At 43.2% G+C, this 18,062-nt stretch overlaps 1 protein-coding gene across 14 annotated transcripts in view; it reads left to right on the top strand.

Annotated features, from left to right (window-relative positions):
* Window positions 1-18,062, top strand: part of ERC1 (ELKS/RAB6-interacting/CAST family member 1) — a 271,526-nt gene that overhangs the window by 213,110 nt on the left and 40,354 nt on the right. For 8 of the 14 annotated variants that reach the window (XM_044940924.2, XM_044940927.2, XM_044940926.2 and 5 more), the window contains one exon: window positions 13,291-13,389. In XM_044940924.2, coding sequence (XP_044796859.1) covers window positions 13,291-13,389 — 99 coding nt within the window. Of the gene's footprint in view, window positions 1-8,149; window positions 9,533-13,290; window positions 13,390-15,001; window positions 15,068-18,062 lie in introns of those variants that run through there. The other 6 variants (XM_044940936.2, XM_044940935.2, XM_044940930.2 and 3 more) reach the window with 2 other exon arrangements.

Genomic DNA, 18,062 nt, shown 5'->3' with positions numbered 1-18,062 from the left:
CTGCTAACTGCTGACATTAGGGACAGTTTTAAAAGAAGCAGTTGTAAAGCATAAGGAAACATATGTAAGGATTGTTTAAAACTGTCTATAGATATTTGCTTATCTTATGAAAGTAATAAATATTGCATTTTAAAGTTTGAAAAAAAAAATCCTGGTTACTCACTATCCCCCTGAAGCCTTTTTCGTATCCTGCAAAGAAATGGATCCCATTTTGATGAGTTCTGCCTGCCTGGAGTTCGGTGAAGTCCAGAGGCTGGGAGACACAGGGAAATCTGAATTCCTCCCAGGCTCCTTCCTTCCATCTGTTCCATCTCTTTTGTCATCAGTTCCAGATGTAGGCAGATTCTTCACAGAATTTGATAAGACCCTCTCTTCCCCTTGTTTCAAGCATCACATCTCGCTTGCCGTTCCTATTGTCAGACTGCCGCCTTCTGTGATGCCGCGGGGAATTTATAAATCTTTCTGATCCCTCCTGAATCGTCTCAATGCAAATAAATCAACCTCGATTTCCTGCCCCTCTGCACGTGCCCCTCCCGTTCCTGCCCCCTTGCTGTCTGTCAGGTGGCATGATTTATAGCTGCTTCCTGAGCCCCTTGACCTTGGTCTGAGGATCTCATTAAGCGTAAGAAGACAGGTTCAGGGTGATTCACCTTTCTCCCACTCAGCTTCTCTTGGTAGGAATCAGATCACAGAATCTGTTCCTGCTGCCTCTTTTGGTCTCTTTGAAAGAATGTGAATACTTATTAAAAGCGAATATGGAACCAATGATACTTGTAGTCAAGGAAACAAGAGGAGTGATGGTAGACAAACTGCAGCATTAACCGTCACAGAGTACCCTTCGCATGGACAGCCCCCACGACCAAATTAACCTGTCTGTACTACTGTCTGGCTTTCTTGAAAAAGCATTCACAGATACGAATATCCAAACTTTATTGAGTTAAAGCTTGTTTTGAGTGCTTCACACAAATTAAGTCATATAATTACACAGAATCCACCCTGTGAAGTACAATTATCCTTATTGTACAGAGGAGATGCTGAGAGAGCGAGAAATTTGCCCAGAGTCACATGGCTAGTAAGCGACGGAGCTAGGATTCAGAACACCATGTCACTCCGCTGCCAACATTGGTGATTGCTACACCAAAATGTGTTGCCATCATCATAGGCTTTCGGTTAGAGATTTCAGTATCCTTTGTGTGTATTAATTGCTCAGTCATGTCCGACTCTTTGCGACCTCATGAACTATAGCCCACCAGGCTCCTCTGTCAATGGAATTCTTCAGGCAAATATACTGGAATGGGTTGCCATTTCCTTCTCCAGGGAATCTTCTTGACTCAGGGATCAAACCCAGGTCTCCTGCATTTCAGGCAGATTCTTGACATCTGAGCCACTCAGTAGCATTTAGCTATATCATTAATAACCCAGTAATTCTGTCTCGTGATAAATAGCACTTTAATAAATTCTTTCCTAAGTTACAGTGAAAATAAATTTGCATAAAGGACTGTGCTCAGTCTGAAAAATTCAGAATCTCGACAGGCCAAAATCTCTTCCCCACCTTATATCAAAAGATATCTTCTCATTTCAACAATTATTTTAGAAATTGTTGACTGAATGAGAGAGAAGTCTAATTGAGAACTCAGTATCTGAAATCAGATAGACTGATTCTTAAGCAGCCAAATTTGAAAAGCCATGTGCTTAAAACCCTAAATTACCATCACAAATAACTCTGGTAATAAAATACTGTTACTATCATATATGTACATGGGCAGAGAAATGGAATGGGTGTGTCAAGAAAATGGTGTGTGAAAAAGTGGAAATATCAACAAAGAAAATCTAAAGAGAAACCAAAAAAGAAATTCTGGAGCTGAAAAGTACACTAGCCAAAATGAAAAATTCACTTAGAGAGGTTCAGAGCAAATTTGAGCAGGCAGAAGAATCTGTGCACTTGAGGATAGGATGATGGGAATTATCAGGGCTGAGGAACGGAAAGAAAAATGACTTAAGAAAAGTGAACAGGGCCTAGAGACCCCTGGGGCAGCATCATGTGGACCAGCATGCACATCATGGGAAGGAGGAGAGGGCGGGAAAGGGGCAGGGAGAATATCTGAAGACATAATGGTGAAAACGTCCCATATTTGCTGAAAGACAGCAAATTCCAAGTTAGGTGGATTCAAAATGAGACACGTTATAGTCAGACTTTGAAAAGATGAGGAGAGAAATCATCACATACAAGGGATCCTCAGTGGGGTTTTCAGCAGATTTCTCATCAGAATCTTTGGAAGCCAGAAGACGAAGACTTCTTTGGGGAGGCTGATATATTCTAAGAGCTAAAAGAAACCAAGACTCCTATATCCAGTAGAACTATCCTTGAAAAATGAGGGAGAAATTAAGACATTCTGAGTTAGGCAAAAGCTGCAGGAGATCATGACCATTAGATCTGCCCAACAAGAAACGCTGACAGGCGTCCTGCAAGGTGAAAGAAAAGACACTAGATGGTGGTCTGAAACTGGCGTGGAGAGGTAAAGATCTCAACAGAGATAAATACTTGGGCAACTATAAAAGCTAGTACTGTTGTTAAGTGTTTTGTAACTGTAGTTTTTGTTTTCTACATGGTTTAAGAAAGTGAAACCTACACACACATGTGTAGGCAGTCCAGGGGTGACTGTGGTCCTCGGGTGGAGTGCGACTACCACCAAAATAGAGCTACCGTTTGGGGCGATCAGATGAACCTGCTTGTAGACACGGGTACCCGTAGTGATGTGGCTACAGAGATGTGAACTGGATAGGCTGTTCTGACCCAAAATGTCCTGGAAGCTGCTGCTAAGGTGCTTAGGGTCACCTTCGGACACATGCAGGCCCCATCTCCTAGTCCCCATACCCCCGCCCCCGCCCGAGTTCCCAGTCTGTTCCAGGACTGGGAGGAGACGGACCAGGGCTTGCTGGTGGAAGAGAGGTGCTCCATGGCAGGCCTTCCAGGGCAGCTTCCAACTTCTTCTGACCCCTCACAGCCCTGCTGTGGTCACTAATCAGCTGCCCCCAAATGCCTCCATCTTTTGGAAAGGTTTTCCAGCCCCCCGTGCCTTTAACCACAGTTGTCTTTGCTCATTGAGTTCGAGAACCAGCTCGTTGCTGGTTCTTTTTTGTGTACTTTTTTATTGACTCCTAGATGTTTGGAGTTTCACGCTATGTGACTCTGGATCCTGTGTAAACCTCCTCTTCACATTTACTCTGTCCCCCAGCCCCAGTACCTGGATGTGTTTCAGAAAATGATGCCTTTAGTAGTGGGTGCATTTTGCTGCCTTTTTGTTCGTTCACTAAGTCATGTCCAACTCTTTGCAACCCCATGAGCTGCAGCACATCAGTCTTCCCTGTCCTTCACCATCTCCCAGAGTTTGCCCAGACTCATGTCCATTGAGTCAGTGATCCATCCAACCATCTCATCCTCTGTTGCCCCCTTCTCCTCCTCCCTTCAGTCTTTCCCAGCATCAGGGTCTTTTCCAGTGGGTCAGCTCTTCTCATCAGGTAGCCAAAGTATTAGAGCTTCAGCATCAGTCCTTCTGATGAATTTTCAAGGTTTTCCTTTAGGATTGACTGGTTTGCTGTCCAGTTTCACTAATTTATTCAGCCACTAATTCCTTTTAAATGATCCTTAATGAGTATTCATTCCTTATTAGAATCAATCTATGCCTGGTACTTCTTGTTTATTTCTAGAAATCAAAGTTTTTTCAAATACTTGAGTTTATTGAAATGATCAGTGAAGTATTTCTACAGCTTTAAGTATAGGAGATCAATTTAAGATACTTTTTTAAATTAAGAATTTTTTTTAAGAAAGGCCTGATTATAATAAATGTCAGGGTTATTTTCCTTTACACAAAAGACTAAAAGCTGTTTAGCTCAATTTCACACACACACTGAGAAGTAACTTTGGAGACTAGAGAAGATACCTAGAATGCGTTGGTCAGTGTTTGTTGATTCCAACAACTTAACCACGTCTAAAAATTTGTGAGAGCACCCAGGTACAGAGAAATCCTTTTGTGGTGAGGTCTCAGAACAGGAAGACAAGCTGGAGCTGAGGGTCTGGCCCTGTGTCAGTTGCTCAGTGTGGGTGGTTTCCATTAAGAACCCGAATGCGCTCACATCCCCAGGTTTGTTTGAAGGTACTTCAGTGTACGTGCACGTGAGTGTGCGATTCATAGTTAACACTGAGTCAGTTCCATTCATTCCCTTTCCACACATGGACCATGGTTTTGTCAAAAGAAAGCATAAAATTCCCTCAGAACTTCAAGAATTTTGATCCTTCTTATCTAAAATGCATCTTTTTTCTTGTGTGTGTGTGTATGTGTGTTTAAAGTGCTTAGAATTTCTGAAGATTACCCCGTTGCGTGCTTGGCTGTTCCTCAGACAGGGGAAATGTTTTTTTTGTTTGTTTTTAGTGAAAAGCATTAAATAAATGTTTACTAAAGGAAAGGGTGTCTTGTTTGAAGGGAGAATACTGAACTTTTCTGCTTTGCAGCACAAAATTGTTGGGTTAAGATGCATTGTAATTGATACCTGTGGTTTGTGCCACCATTCTTGAGAAAGTGATTTTTTTAAGATTCTGTTTGACACCATCTAAGATTTTTTTTTAATGGAGGGGATCTGTCTTTTCTGTTACATGTGAAGGAATTTAATGTCACTTCTCTTTTTTTGTGGCCCCTATATCTAAAATTTTAACTGTGTGTGCTTAGCCCCCCAGATGGCCTGATCCGTAGACATAACTCTATGGTAAATGCTCTCGGACCCTGGCCTTTGTTCACTGGTTTCTAGAATAACAGAAAACGCCTGCCTACATTATCTTCTTTCCTTAGATGTGACGGTGAGTCTCACTGTATCTGGCTAGCAGTCCCTTAAATACTTTGCAGAATGTGGGACTTCTGTTTCTTTAAGGACACACACAGCTGGAAGAAACGATGCTGGTAACCTTAAAACTCGAATAGGGTTGCTTCAGGTTTATTGCAAAGGTGAGAAGTGTGTGCTAGCAAGTGAGGCCGTGATCAGGAATCAGGTTTCAATCGCACTTTGTTTTAAACAGTCTCATTTCAGACACTGGTTTGGGTCAGTTTAGCAAGTTGGCCTACGAGCTGTTTCATTCCTGGAACTCTGTGGCTTCGTGGGTCTGGCTCTGAGTTTTTACCTTGGTGTACTGCAGTTCCACACCACAGCCCCGCCAGAAACAGGACAGCGCTCAAAACTTAGAAATTCTTACAAAGTGTCTTTTAATTTTTAAACACTGGATATATCTTTATCTTCATGTTAATATTCATTGAAAAAGAGAAAGTATAGGCTGCTGTCCCTCCAGAGTTCAAAGTTAAAGTCTACGTGGCATATAGGAAAGAGTTAGACATACCTAATAAGCAGGACTATGTATTAAGATTAATAAATAAATACTTTCTGGTGGCTAAGGAGGAAGGAATATGTGATTGTTTGTTGGGGAAGCAAGGAGTCCCACACAAACCTTTCTGAGAACTAAGGAATAATTATAATACGATGAAAAAACCTAGGCTCCTTTATTTTTTTATTTTTTAAAAAGGGCAAGTAGAAAGTTTGCTGTGTGTTTGTTTTCTTTGCTTTCTACCAAGAGTGGGGGGAAAAGTAGGGTTTTGGTAGGAAACACAGAATATGTTGCAAGAACAGACATCCTATGAACTGAAAGCCATAAATGGTGACATATCCAAGAATACCCTTGAGATGAGAGAGGAAGATTACATGAATCCTTAAGAAAAAAAAATCCCCTGAATACCAAAACAAATACCCAAATATCCATCATCAAAAGTTCTCCTTTTGCTTACATAAATCAATTTGTATACGAGGAAATCAAAGGCAAAACTTGGTGAAGCTAAGAAAGCAGAGCGCCTGGATTCTGGGCTGCTTGTTCAACCTATTATAGGTAGCAGCAGTTACGTTTTTATTTGAGATAAAACTTTGCTGGTTAGTTAAGATGTCCATCTTCTTTTGGCTGAGACAACTCATTGTAATAATGCTGGGTTTTTCATCGTTTTGAGAAATTCTGTTTGGTAAGCATGTCTATTTTTAATTAATACAAATGAGAAAACAGCATTATTTAATCAAGATAATTTCATAGAAAAAGCTTTCAAAATATAAAACTCATTGCTGGAACAATAATAAAATACAATCCCAAATGCACCAACCTTAGAAAACAGATTCTTGAATTTGACAAACACGTGTTAAAAGGACTATATAGATACATATGTGTGTACACACACACAGGTACTAGCGATTTTACTAGGCACTGGGTTGACACGTGGCTGAAGGAGTGCTCGTCCCAGCCCTCACAGACTCGATCCATGGGAAGAAGAGACGTGCAGACGGGTTATTAGAATCTGACAGATTCAGAGAATCTGAAACACTTTTTGTTCCCAACCTAAAGATACTGGATAAGCTTTAACTCCCTCTCAGAGTCTGTGATGGAGAAGCAAGTGGCAACCCACTCCAGTCTTCTTGCCTGGAGAATCCCAGGGACGGGAAGCCTGGTGGGCTGCCGTCTATGGGGTCGCACAGAGTCGGACACGACTGCAGCGACTTAGCAGCAGCAGCAGCAGAGTCTGTGATGTGTAATTGAGCTTATTGGCAGAAGAGGAAATCCGCAGGTGTCAGAAGCAAAGACTGTGTGCACGAAAGGAGCAGTAGCCCTAGGGTGCTGGGACCTGCTGTGACCAGTTCAGCTCAGGCTGGGTTTTAGTGTCCGCACGGCGAATGGAGCTGGAACATGAGGATGCCATGAACCAGGCGCTGAAACTGAACTTCTTGCCGGGGCTGGGACATCCGAGGAGCGCTGTTCAAGGGGAAGGAGAGCAAGGCCAATTCAGCCAAACGTTTACTGCCTGTGAATGAGAAAAACTTTCCTCTGCCGTGACCCTGGGAAGGATCCCCGGGTCCCCGGTAAGATGCCAGAATTTCCAGCAGATTTAGAGTACCACTGGGTGTGGGAAGTTCCTACCTGAAATACAGATACATTTTCACAATTACAGAATAACATTACACAGGGTAACTCGGCATGTGCTACTGTAGTGTTGGCTACTGTAGCGTTTGTAAGAGCAGCAGGGTGGGAATAACCCAGGCGACCGACAGTGGGTGCTGGTTGATTGTAATAGCAGTAGACTGGAGATAACCCAGGTGTCCGGCGGTGGGTGCTGGTTGAATCAGTTATAGTACATCTAACAGAATGGAGGGAGAGATGGAGCCGCTTCTAGAATACATTGGTAAATGAAAAAGCAAGAACAGTGTATTTAATATTCTACTTCTAAGAATACCATTTATTTGGCCAGCCTGTGCCTCACTTGCGGCCCCTGGGATGTAGTTTGCTGTAGTTACCTGATTAGGGTGGGGCCTAGGCCCCCTGCACTAGGAACACAGAGTCTTAGCCACTGGACCAGCAGGGAAGTCCTCAGTATTCTACTTTTCATGTGAGGAAGGTGGGTGAATGCAGAAATGTTTGTGAGAGTGTATGCTTGCTTACAGTACATAAAGATTTAAAGATGAATTTAAAATTTACACCCAAAATTTCCTATGAAAAGAGGAAATGAATAGAATGGAGAAGCAGGGTTGAAAGCAAGTCTTCTCTGAAGGGACCTAGTTTTATATATAAAGTTTTGACCCTAGAATCATATGGATGTTTTACATAAATAAAAATAAAGTCGTATCAGAAAGTGGGGAAAGCAGTTCTTGAGTTTTGTAAACAGATGAATCTGGTTATTTGTTAAATTGTTGACATAGCCACATAGAGCCTAGGATTATTTCAGCTAACTGTATATATTACAGATCTTTCTCTGTACTTTCTCAGTAAAATACTCGCCAGTGAGAAGAAAAATAATGCAAAGAAATTTTAAAGCTCATGCTGAAGGCATATTGATAGTGGTTACATTGGTATTGGTATTTTCAAAGAATTATTCTGATGGATAAAGCCAATAAAAGCTAATTACACCATTATTGTAAGGAACCAAGGTTTTTCAGCTTAAGAGGAAAAGGGATATATAAAGTATAAAATCAAAGAGGTTAAGTAAAAACTTATTCTTTAAGGGTCAGATCTAGACTCTTAAATCTAAATTGAAAATACTGCTGTTCATTCATAATCTTCTTCATCTTTACAAAAAAGTTTTTCCCAGCTCTGAACTGAAACAACCTGGAAGCAGCGATAATCCTGCAGCCCTGAGCATCCTAACCCACTGGTGTCCCACTGACCAAGTGAACTCTTCGGTAAAATGGCTGATTCTAGATCTGGAGCAAGAAATGGATAGACAAGACGAGCTTAGCGCGTATTTGCCAGAATGCAGGAGTGATGTCACGTCCAAGGACACAGAAAGTCTGCCACATAGAAAGTGCGCAGGATGGTTCTCCTTTCCCATTGTGATCCTAACCAGGACCATAATTAAACCACCAAACTTGTTTCTCTGAAAAGCAAAACAGGATTGGTTGGGGGACTTCCCTGCTGGTTCAGGGGTTAAGACTTCACCTCCCAATACAGGGGGTGCAGGTTCCATCCCTGGTCAGGGAGTTGGGATCCCACATGCCCCATGGCCAAAAAGCCAGAAGGTAAACAACAGAAACCATGCTATACCAAATTCACTAAAGGCTTTAAAAATGGTCCACATCAAAAAGAAAAAAGATCTCAAAATCAGTAGGAGACATATTTTTCTATTCTAGAGCTTGCCCTCTAGTTGAGAAAATAGGATGTGAAGGTAGTCTGACAGTGACAGCTGCCGGGCTGAATTCAGCACAGTTCTCTCTTCTGATCCAGCTCTTGTCCTCTGCCTCCCGCACTGTTCCAAGGGAGCCCCCCAGAGCTGTCCAACCAGTGGAAGAGGAACTTTCCCAGCTAGAAAGATAAATGAACAACTCAAGAATAATTCATAGGGCTTCCCTGGTGGCTCAGTGGTAAAGAACCCGCCTGCCAGTGCAGCAGACACTGGTTTGATCCTTGGTCCAGGAGGATCTCACATTGCCACAGAGCAGCTAAGCCCGATCACAAGTACTGAGCCTGTGCTCTAGAGCCCAGGAGCTGCGACTACTGAGCCACACACTCTTGAGCCTGGCTCCACAAGAAGAGAAGCCACTGCAATGAAAAGCCAACACACTGCAACTAGAGAATGAAGTTGCAGCAGTGAAGACCCAGCACAGCCAAAGATAAATTTAAAAATTTTTAAAGAATAATAACTAATTTATACTTTTTAATGTAATGAAGTTTAAAATAAAGGTCAAAGGTAATTTGTTGAAACTTTGTAAAATTTATAGCCAACGCTGCATCTGACCCACCTAAAAATAATGGCGATTATGCTTTTTTCATTTTATATATCAAGTACCAATATAACAAAGTTTAACTGAAATTCACTATACTATTAATAAAATGATTTCCAAGGTTCAAAGAATGTAGGCAGAAATCATTTTATTGCTTTCTTCAAGATAATTATAATTGGAAATAATGCTAATTAGTAAGGTTAAGTTTTATTTATATGTTTTCTAAAATATCTCAGAATATTTCTAAGTATTATTCTTTCTAAAGCTCATTTAGGTAGGTTAATAGCATTCTCAGAAGCCAAAAAGCAAAGATAAGTGAACAACCAGATAACTGATCAGAATTCAAACATTTTTTAGTACCTGGGTTTGGATCACCAGCATACACTGTTTCTGAGCCTAACTAAAATATTTTTCTGTGAAGTGTCATTTCTGAACTGCCGTGTCTGAGCACTGATATCTCAGTCTCAGAAGAAGAGGTTAGCAGTCTAAACAAGGAGCTCCTTTTCCTCTGGGAGGGTGGTGGTGGTTTAGTCGCTCAGTCGTGTCCGACTCTTGTGACACCATGGGCTCTAGCCCACCAGGCTCCTCTGTCCACGGAATTCTCCAGGCAAGAATACTGGAGCGGGTTGCCATTCCCTTCTCCAGGGGATCTTCCCAACCCAGGGATTGAACCCAGGTCTCCTGCACTGCAGGCAGATTTTTTACTGACTGAACTACCAGCGAATTCCCTGAAAGGGTATATGTATAACTGTAGACAGAGGTACACATTTATGGCTTACAAAGTTTATTTCAGCAAGTTTCTTCCCATCTTTTTTTTTCCCCCTCTCTTTACTCCTTCAAACAATCTTATTCTTCATGTCAGGAGACCAAGGGAGTCTAGCTGTCTGCACAGGCACGTGGCATGGTTCAGAAGGGAAGATATTTGGCTATAAAGCACCTTTCGTGCTTGCTGGCTTATCTTAAGAAGAGCGGTACAAGAGCTCCTTGAGAACAGTGCCGTTCGCAGGGTCTGTATAACATCTACTACTCTGTGAGCTGTCGGGGGCTTAGCGCTCAGCCTCTGTCTGCAGGGAACAGACTTCACACCAAATTAATGAACCTTAGGCCTGGGAACCCTGGCTCAACTTGGATACACCTCAGGTCTTTCAGAAATGGAGACGTTCTTGTATCTACTTCTTCATTCGCTTACATGAAATAAGTAACCTTTGGTCTTATCTATCTCCTATGATCAGTTCTTCTTGGAGGCTTTCGGTCTCATGCCTCAGAGATACTTGAGATACATCCTGCTCTGGAAGGGGATTTGCGTGTGCTTTATCAGTTCTCCAAGTTTCTAAACTCGCACTGGGTATCAGGCCTTCAAGATTGTGTGTCACGTTCTAAGATAGTAACTGTTCAAGTGTGCTTCTGCCGCACGTTCCTCTTAAAGTTGACGTGGAGGTGTTTCTGGCGTGCCCCTGCCCTTTGCTTTTCCCTCCTTCGTTGCAGAAGCCTCTCCATCGGTCACACAGCACCACGTGACATGAGAAACGTTCCCCTGCGTGTTTTTAAGGCCCCTTCGAGTCTTCTCAGAAAAGAAATTTGATATCACAATTTTTTTATAGGGATTTTCTCTTCTGTCATTATATCCTGGAGGGAGGAATTGGCTACAAATGTATGTATATTGTTTTTCAGTAAAAATCTAGAGAGCCCAAGTGCCCAACAGTATGGGGCTCATTAAGCATCCATTCAATTGAACACTGTGCAGCCAGTTAAAATTAGAGTTTGTTGTTCAGTCGTTCAGTTGTGTTTGACTTTTTGTGGGCCTCATGGGCTGCAGCACACCAGGCTTTCCTGTCCTCCACTGTCTCCTGGAGTCTATTCAAATTCATGTCCTTTGAGTCGTTGATGCCATCCAGCCATCTCATTCTCTGCTTTCCCCTTCTCCTCCTGCCTTCAGTCTTTCCCAGCATCAGGGTCTTTCCCAGTGAGCCAGCTCTTCACATCAGATGGCCCAAGTATTGGAGCCTCAGCATCCTTCCAGTGAATTCACAGTCCTTCCAGAGAATATTCAGTGTTGATTTCCTTTAGGATTGACTGGTTTGATCTCCTTACAGTGAATAATATTTAATGACATGGAATGTTCATAATAATAGGGATAGCTAAAATTAGTTGGGTATTGATTTTATGCCAGGTGCCTTTGTAAGTGCTTATGTTAGTACCTGGGTTAATCTTCACAACAGTCTTACTGGGAGAAGGTATTGCTATGCACATTTTAAAGGAGAGGAAACTGAGGTTCAGAGCATGTGAGCAGCTTGCCCAAGCTGAGCTGGCTGGTAAAAAGCAGAACTAGAATTCAGGCCTGGGCAGTTTGGCTCTAAAGCCCCTGCTCAGGCATCATTATGTGAAAAAAGTACCAAAGAAAAATCTCTGTAAACTTTTTTTATGGAACTAGACAAAATGTCTTACATTTACCAAGAAAATGTTTTAAAGATACCCAATCAGATTTTGACAAAGCAGAATTGGTGAAGAAGGACATGTCTTACCAGATGTCAAAATACACTGCACAATAGTCACAATTTTAAAATACTGCATTATAGCAAAAGCAAAGAATAAATCAGAACATGCTACTGTTTAGGTTCATAGGAAAGAGACTGAACAGATTCACGCAAATATTGACAATGATTATCACTGGTTAGAGGGACTTAGGAGTAATTTTTTTTCTCTGTTTTAAATTATCTACAGTGAACATTTTTGAATCATATAACATTAGCAAATGTATTTTTAATGCTTTCAGAACCTCAGGTTTTAACAATATTGCTGTTTGATCACATGCATAGGGTTCTGTGGATTTTCTAAATTGCTTGCTCTGCAAAGTAAATTCTCTAAAATGTTTTATAGATGTGTATATATATGTGTGTGTGTGTGTGTACATACATTCACTTAGGGCTTAAGTTAACCAACCACACAGAATCCAATCTGCTCCTCCATTCTGTTGAACTTGGAGGAGAGGCCATGAGAGAATAATCCACTTCCAGTCTTAGGACTAAAGAGAAGGATTTCAGAATCTTCAACTCATTTCCAAAGCCTGAATTGTTTATTGATGGTATAAAGAAAATGGTGATGTCATTGAATTTTAATATGTTGCTTCTGTCCGATCACCTTACTGACCTCTATCGTAAGTTGTAATCATTTTTCAGATGATTCTCTGGATTTTTCTCAGTATATAATCATTTACAGATAAGGATAACTTTTCTTCTGGTATTTATGGTCTGTGTGTTAAATAACATCTCCCCCAAATGGATAGTTGTTTAAAAGGATGAGTAACTATCACAGTGACCTGGCAAGATGGGTCCTGCCCAGCACGAAGTGAAAAAATAGGGTCACAGTGTTCTCTCCCATGTGTGGTGTCATCCACTCTTCATTTAAAAAAAAAAAAAACAGGCACTGCATAAAGTGCTTAATTTAAGGAAATTACTCTTCCGTCCAGAATTCTCGTGCCAGTTTAGGTGCCTGTCTTAGCCTGCTTGGGATGCTGTAACAGAATACCACAGACTGAGTCACTTGAACAGCAGAAATTTGTTTTCTCACCCACCTGGAGGCTGGGAAATCCAAGGTCAGGGTGCCAGCTGACCCAGTTCCCATGAGAGCCCTCCTCCTGGCTCTTGGAAGCCCCCTCCCCACTGTGTCCTTCCCCCTTCTTAGAAGGCCACAGTCCCATCAGATCAGGGCCCCACCCTGATGACCTCACTTCACCCTAATCAGCTCCCGAAGACTGCCTCCATACGTATGGAGGTATGTGAGGCTTACGCCCTCAGCATGGGTTTGAGGGGGCACAGTTCAGCGTGTAGCAGTGCCCGAGCTTTCCCTCCACCACCACCCAGTATCCTCAGAAATCCTACGTCTAATTTATTCCAGACGGGACTCGTTATACCCTCTCTCGGTACATTTTTAAGGTGCTTGTTACTGTACAGTGTGTCATAGAGACTTTGCCTGAGCTTGACCTTGTGAATCATTTCCTCCTAGACACAAAATCGAATGAAGTTAATGGCCGACAATTACGAGGACGACCACTTCAGATCCTCCCATTCCGGTCAAACCAATCACAAACCCTCCCCAGACCAGGTAAGGCTGCTTTCAGTTGTCTTCTGAAAAACCAGCATGCTTTTGTTTTGATGTATTCTGTAGTAGCGTGTTACAGACTCTGGGGTACAAGTTAGAAAAATAAAAATAATCAGTTTCTGAAAACTTTTTTTCTAAATACGGAGTCCATTTCTGTATAGGAAGGTGGTGCCTGATTCTGAGTATTTTAAGAGGCGTTACCCAACAGATTTGAAAGGAACACTAAAGAATCCTTAAATTGAGATGAGAAAAAAAATTAATCTTCTCAGAGAAACTCACTAATTTGTATCTGTCCTGCTTCAGTAGAAAAAGAAAACTTTCCGTGTAAGCCCAGTGAGGCACACACAACTCAGTGTGTGTATTTACCTGCAAATTTGAAAATCTCTGCTTATCACCTGTTAAACGGGAAGGTTGAAACTTAGTTTTTTCGTTCCTGTCTCCTTGGTGGACCTCTCCATCCACATCCTCCTTAAACAGTTGCCTTCAGCTCCTCATGAGTGCAAAGGAGGCACTGAGTCAGCCTGAAGGGAGCCATATCCAGTGCCAGTTCTGGAAGAAGGGAACTCTCCCAAGATCTTGAATATGATGGATGGGGGAGAGCAGTGAACAGATTACCTCATATCCCATTGCCAAAAATCAGATTTCAACATCTCCATCACACTCAATCTTAACATATACAGCTGAGGGAGAAAAATAATAGTTAAGTAATTACATCCATATGATCGAAGAGTCCAGAGGAACTCCCCCACTAAGCCCCTCCTCCAGATACATAGCTCCGTCTTAGGAGACGAAGAGGAAACGCTGCACATGAAAGCACAATAATATCGAAAATGCAGTTTTTTTCCTAAGGTTTCGAAGGTTATAATCATTGTATGATGACATTCACTAAGCCCGTAGAGGCGGCTTATACTTTAGGGAGGAAAAGAGTGCAATCTTAGGCAAAGCGGAGAGCTGTCTGCCCAGTGGCAGCAATCAGTCCTCGCCAAGAAGCCATTTGCTTTTCTCTGACTGTTTTCTTGATACCTGGAACTGAGTTTATGCCAGTTTATGTAGGATGAGGATTTTAGGGGGCTTCCCTGGTGGCTCAGTGGTAAAGAACCCGCCTGCAATGCAGGAGATTTGGGTTTGATGCCTGGGTCAGGAAGATCCCCTGGAGGAGGGCATGGCAACCCACTCCAGTATTCTTGCCTGGGAAACCCCATGGACAGAGGAGCCTGGTGGGCTACAGTCCATGGGGTCACACAGAGTCAGACACGACTGAGAACTCAGCACACACGTAGGGTGAGGATTACAGCCTTCCCTTGAAACAGGTTTTGCTAACAAATACCAGGATTGGATGCCTGGGAGGAGCGGGAGGCAAACAGGAATGGGGAAGGGTTGAGGAAGAAGAAAGAAAAGCCTCCAGCTTGGTCGTTTTGCCCAATAGACAAGAGCGTGTCAAGGAAGTGGGGAGGTTGGACGTGCGGGGACAAAACGAGGGCAGGTCAGAGCTTGGTGTGGGGGGTCGGGAGCCGGAGGCCATTCTCTGCGGCTGTGTCGTGCCTGTCTCTGTCTTGAGTACTAACCAGCTCTTTTTCGTCCCCACGCTGCGCTGGGCCCTGCGTCCTCCCCGTAGGACGAGGAGGAGGGCATCTGGGCGTAGCCCCCACTTGCTCTTAGTTCAGCCATTTTGTTCAGAACGGTGAGAACAGCTTTCCTAAACTACAGAAACGTGTTCTGTTTGCCTTCACTTTTTTTTTCCTTCCACACAATCATTTCACATCCTGTTTCTCTGTGATTCACTGAATCCTTGGTTTGCTCTCTGCTTTCTCATCTCACCTGGTTCCCGTGTGTATCGCTCGCTTGTGACATAGCGGGGTTTGGGTTCTGTGGCTTTTTTCTTTTTCCTTGTTGTATGTTAATAGTCACTTTTGTCATTTCTTTTTGTACATTTTTGGAAGAACTTCCAGGGCATGTAGCTAAATTTCTCCTGTTGTTATTTTATTTATAAACTACCCACTCTGGCATGATTTAACAGTGTCCTGGTAAGGTTTATATTGACTCACATCAAACTGGAAATAGAAGAAATCAATCAGATACTCTGCCAGTAGGTTTGGGGTGTACTTTTTATGATAATTAATACTATTTAGTCTTAAAAAAAAAAAAAACACCTGCACTTTGGACTAAAAGCTTTAGTTTCTGTGTATAGAAGAATGCTCTGGATTCTCAGGGTTAGTGCTTCTTCCACAGTGCCCACCTGGGACAGTCCCCTGGGGCTTGGACATTGCTCCCAAACTGTCTTAAACAGAAAGAGAAGTGAAGAAGCGATACAAGACTTTTTGAATAAAGAGTCGGTCTCCAGAGTTCCTCTCCCCTCCTCTGTGGATTGCTGCCGTGTCAAACAGTTGCCAGGACACTGTCTAGATTCTGCTTTACCGGCCAATTGGCTAGAAAATGCGGTCCAGCTGTGTCAGCCTCTCTCTTTGATCTGATGCCCTGGAGGTTTGACTGAGGAAATCCTTTGCTTAGAAAAAATAATAATGGTGATGAATAAGTTCACACATCCTGATGGCCTTGCACCCTCTGGATTCACTGCCCATGCTTGTTGGCCATCTCGCTCTGCTGAGGTCAGTTCTCCCTGAGAAGTCTGTGTCTCGGTGTTACCCCCGACTCCTTTAAAATCACACGGGTGGTGTAGAGCTCTCATGGAGACACAGCCGAGGAGAACGATGAGGTAAGTCATGGCAAGGAGCGTGCATTGTGAAGATGGGAAACCTGCCACGTGGCTTCACCCTGAGGTTGTGGAAGAAGCTGAAACACAGTGCCAGCCAGGAAGCTCTTGGGGCTGGAATGCTGCATGCCAGACAGAGCTGAGGTTGAGCGAGTCAGCACACTGGTTTTCATGGTCTACACTGTGCCCCACGAGGGGCGGGATTGTCATTGTGGAGCCTCGGGGGGAGTCGTGCAGGAGTCAGGTGGAGATCACCAGGCCCCACCTACAGCAAAGCCGCCTTGTCTGTCCTGGGAGCGCATAGGGGCTTCCGTGCTGCCCTAGCAGGGCGCCCCTCCCCGCATGTGGGAAGGGGGGCTGGGTTTGGATTGCTGACCCTTTTTCCAGACATAGAAGAAGACCTGATGGTGTCAGAGGAAACAGGGCCCACAGATCCTGAGCCTCCATCCTCCCTGTCTCCTCCCACAGGAGAGTCTAACTCCTAGCAAGGGGGGCTTCCCAGGTGGCTCTAGTGGTAACAAGAGCCCACCTGCCAGTGCAGGAGACATAAGAGGCGCGGGTTCGATCCCTGGGTCAGGAAGATTCCCTGGAGGAAGGCATCTCCTAGAGGAGGAATCCACTCCAGTATTCCCACCTGGAGAATCCCCATGGACAAGGGAGCCTGGCGGGCTACAGTTCCTGGGATTGCAAAGAGTTGGACACGACTGAGGACGCGTGTGAATATACAGTGGAGTGTTATTAACCGTACACACCGTGCTTTATATCCCCAGGACATGTTTATCAGCTTAAACTGGAAGTTTACACTTTTTGACCCTCTTCACCTATTTTGCCCACCGCTAAACCCTACCATAGACAACCACCAAATCTGTTCCTACATCTATGAGTTTGGCTTTTTTTTTAGATTCCACATGTAAGTGAGATTGTGCAGAGCTTGTCTTTCTCTGAGTCACTTCACTAAGCATAATGGCCTCAAGGTCCATCCGTGTGGTCACAAATGGCAGGATTTTCTTCTTTTTTATGGCTGAGTAGTATTACTCGGTGTGTGTGTGTGTGTGTGTGTACAGTTGGCCCTTGAACAGCACAGGTTTGAACTGCACAGGTCCACCTATGCAGTAAATACTACAGTACTGCCCCGTCACCATTGGCCGAATCTAGGGATACGGAGTGAGGGACGCACAGGCACCGCAGGTACAGAAGGCCGACTCTTGGGTTATACACGGATTTTTGACCATGCAGAAGGTCAGTGCCCCCAACCCCTGCATTGTTAAAGGGTCAGCTGCATGTACACCACATTTTCACACATTACAGGCCCCACCACATTTGGAGTCTTAAAAGGCCCCAGTGCAGTTTCATACAAATTTTAGAATTCTCTGCTCTATTTGTGTGAAAAATACCATTGGAATTTTTGTAGGGACTGCACTGAATCTGTAAATTGCTTTGGGTAGTAGGAACATTTTAACAATATTAATTATTTAAATCCATGAGAGCAGACTGTCTTTCCAGTTCCCTCTCTTTCTGCTTGAGAGTTTTTTTTCCCCCTAGTAAATGGATGTTATTCTGTCAGATGCTTCTTCTGCACTGTTGAGACGATTGTATAACTTTGATTGTTCATATTGTTCATGTGGTGTTTCACACACACTGATTTCAACCATCAGTACAGGTGTTGAACCGTCCTTGCATCCCTAGAATAAACCCCACTGGATCGTGGTAAATGGTCCTTTTAATGTGTTGTTGATTTAGTTTGCTAACATTTTGTTGAGAACTTTTCCATCTGTGTTCAGCAGAGATACTGGCATGTCATTTTCTTTTCTTGCAACATCTTTTTCTGGTTTAGGTATCTTCTGAATGTGGAAGAGTTCTCCGGTCTTGTATTTTTTGGGAAAAGTTTTCAAAAGATTGGTGTGACTTTTTCTTGAAATGTTTCTTAGAATTCACTAGTGAAACAAGCTAGCCCTCAGCTTTTATT

The sequence above is a fragment of the Bubalus bubalis genome, chromosome 4 (assembly GCF_019923935.1).
Source record: "Bubalus bubalis isolate 160015118507 breed Murrah chromosome 4, NDDB_SH_1, whole genome shotgun sequence".
Classification (NCBI taxonomy): Eukaryota; Metazoa; Chordata; class Mammalia; order Artiodactyla; family Bovidae; genus Bubalus; species Bubalus bubalis.
This window is presented reverse-complemented; position numbering and strand designations above follow the sequence as displayed.